General features: G+C 37.3%; 1 protein-coding gene across 1 annotated transcript; it reads right to left on the reverse strand.

Annotated features, from left to right (window-relative positions):
* Positions 1-939: 939 nt before the first annotated feature.
* LOC117171003 lies at positions 940-1,539 on the reverse strand. Its single transcript, XM_033358048.1, has one exon. The coding sequence runs from the start codon at positions 1,537-1,539 to the stop codon at positions 940-942; it is 600 nt and encodes a 199-aa protein (XP_033213939.1).
* Between the last annotated feature and the right edge of the window lie 411 nt (positions 1,540-1,950).

A 1,950-nucleotide genomic window follows, 5' to 3' on the forward strand; every position in this document is an offset into this window, starting at 1 on the left:
GTAAACAGATTTGAACGTGATGGAAACCATGCCATTAACTGTTGTTGTAAGGTGATCGAGGGCACCAACAGAAAAACAACATTTCGATGGAGTAAGCTGTAACTTATTCACCAAACCAATTGTTGCGAAATTAGCAGTGGCACAAGTATCAAGTAACATCCGAGCTTTAACGGGATTATTTTTAATGTCAAATGTTTTTACTATTGCACTTGCCATTAATTGAAAGGATGGTATCGATGTTAGAGATGCTAAGGCGATACTTGAAACATGTTCTAATTGTCATGTTTCTTTAGGGTCATTTTGTTCATGTGGTTTAGTGAAGTGTAGTAACGTGTTATGACGCTTACCACATTTTTTACAACTTCCAAATTTACATTCTTTAGCTGAATGATTTCGTAGGCAATTGAAGCAAAGGGAGGCACTTTTCACGATTTTGAAACGCTCATTGACCGTCAATTTCAAAAATTTACCGCATTTGAAAAGCAAGTGAGATTCGGAACAAAGTGGGCATTTTCTTGTGATGGAAGTTAAGAGAACTTGACGCTTCGATTCAATTTTTCGTTTTTTAGCAGGGTTCGGATCTTTATCTGTATTTGACACCGTATTACAGTCACGAGCTACGCGCTTAGATAAACGAGCAGCAGTTCTGTAGAGAAAATCTACGAGATCGTCTAACTTGGGAAATTCACCCTTTTTTATTGTCTCATCCCATTTCTCTAATGTGAATTTATGCAATTTTTCTTCAATAATAGCCACGACTATTTCAGGACTCAAATTTACAGCAAGTGTAGCTAAAGATTGAAGGTGTTGTTGTGACTCATTCGCGAGAGTTATCAATCCTTTATAACATTCTTCTTCTTGAACGGGTAAACGCAATAATAAGCTTAGATGTCGCGATATTAAAGAGCGCTTATCTTCGTATGACTTTTCAAGAAGGCTTCAAGCCCGATCGTAATTTTCTTCGGTAATAGAGAAAACTTGAATCTTGCGTAAAGCTTCGTCTTTAAGAACTGATTTTAAATACTGTAACTTTTCGACGTTTGAAAGGTCATTATGATTATGTATCATCGTGCGAAATGTGTCTTTGAATGACAACCATTCTTCCATTTTTCCGCTAAAAGTTGGGAGTACCGTTTGAGGCAATTTAAGGTTTCTACGGCTCGTCGACGCAACCGATCCGTTGCCATTTTCGTTACCGGAGAATGATTCGCGACTAACTTGATTTGCATTTGCACTAAATTGTGGCCATATAGATTTCAAAATATTTTGAGCTTGAGCGAGTGTTTGGAAAGACAAATTTTGAATCGATTTTTTTACAGGGCTGTGGTCTGTTTCCGCATCGATTAATTGAATTTCGTCGCATATTTCTTCTAGGGTAGTTAGGCAGGAAATAATCGAATTGTACCGTATTTGTAATTCAGCGGCTTGAGTTGGATTATTACTGTCAAATTGTGCAAGAAACTCTTCGAATGAAGTTATGTTTTCTTTAATAGATATACGCTTTTGTAAAAGCACGCTTAATCTATCAAAGTTGTCCATTCTGAAAATTAACGTATAAATATTATATTTCTTATTGGCTACTCTATGAAATCAATCCTATGAATCGATAGAAGTCGACAGACACGATTGGTTGGACACTTTATAATTGATTCAATGTTATCGACATACCTTGTTCCACCTGATTTGTACAGTGAAAGAATGATTTTTCGAATATATGACGTATGTTCATATCGTTTCTAGGCGCATTTGTGCCAGGTGTTTAATCGCATAGCCTTGTTGCGCCTAGTTGCAGATTGTTTTAGTCGCATTGACCTGCTGTACGTATTGCAAGATGATGAAACGCTTGGACTTGCATCGAATTTTCACGAGATGTTTGAACGCATCGTCTCGTGAGAATCTGAAGTTCAGTGAATGTTTCGTATCGCCATCCCCTGTGAACAGCTTCGTGTA

The sequence above is a fragment of the Belonocnema kinseyi genome, chromosome 4 (genome assembly GCF_010883055.1).
Source record: "Belonocnema kinseyi isolate 2016_QV_RU_SX_M_011 chromosome 4, B_treatae_v1, whole genome shotgun sequence".
NCBI classification, from domain to species: domain Eukaryota; kingdom Metazoa; phylum Arthropoda; class Insecta; order Hymenoptera; family Cynipidae; genus Belonocnema; species Belonocnema kinseyi.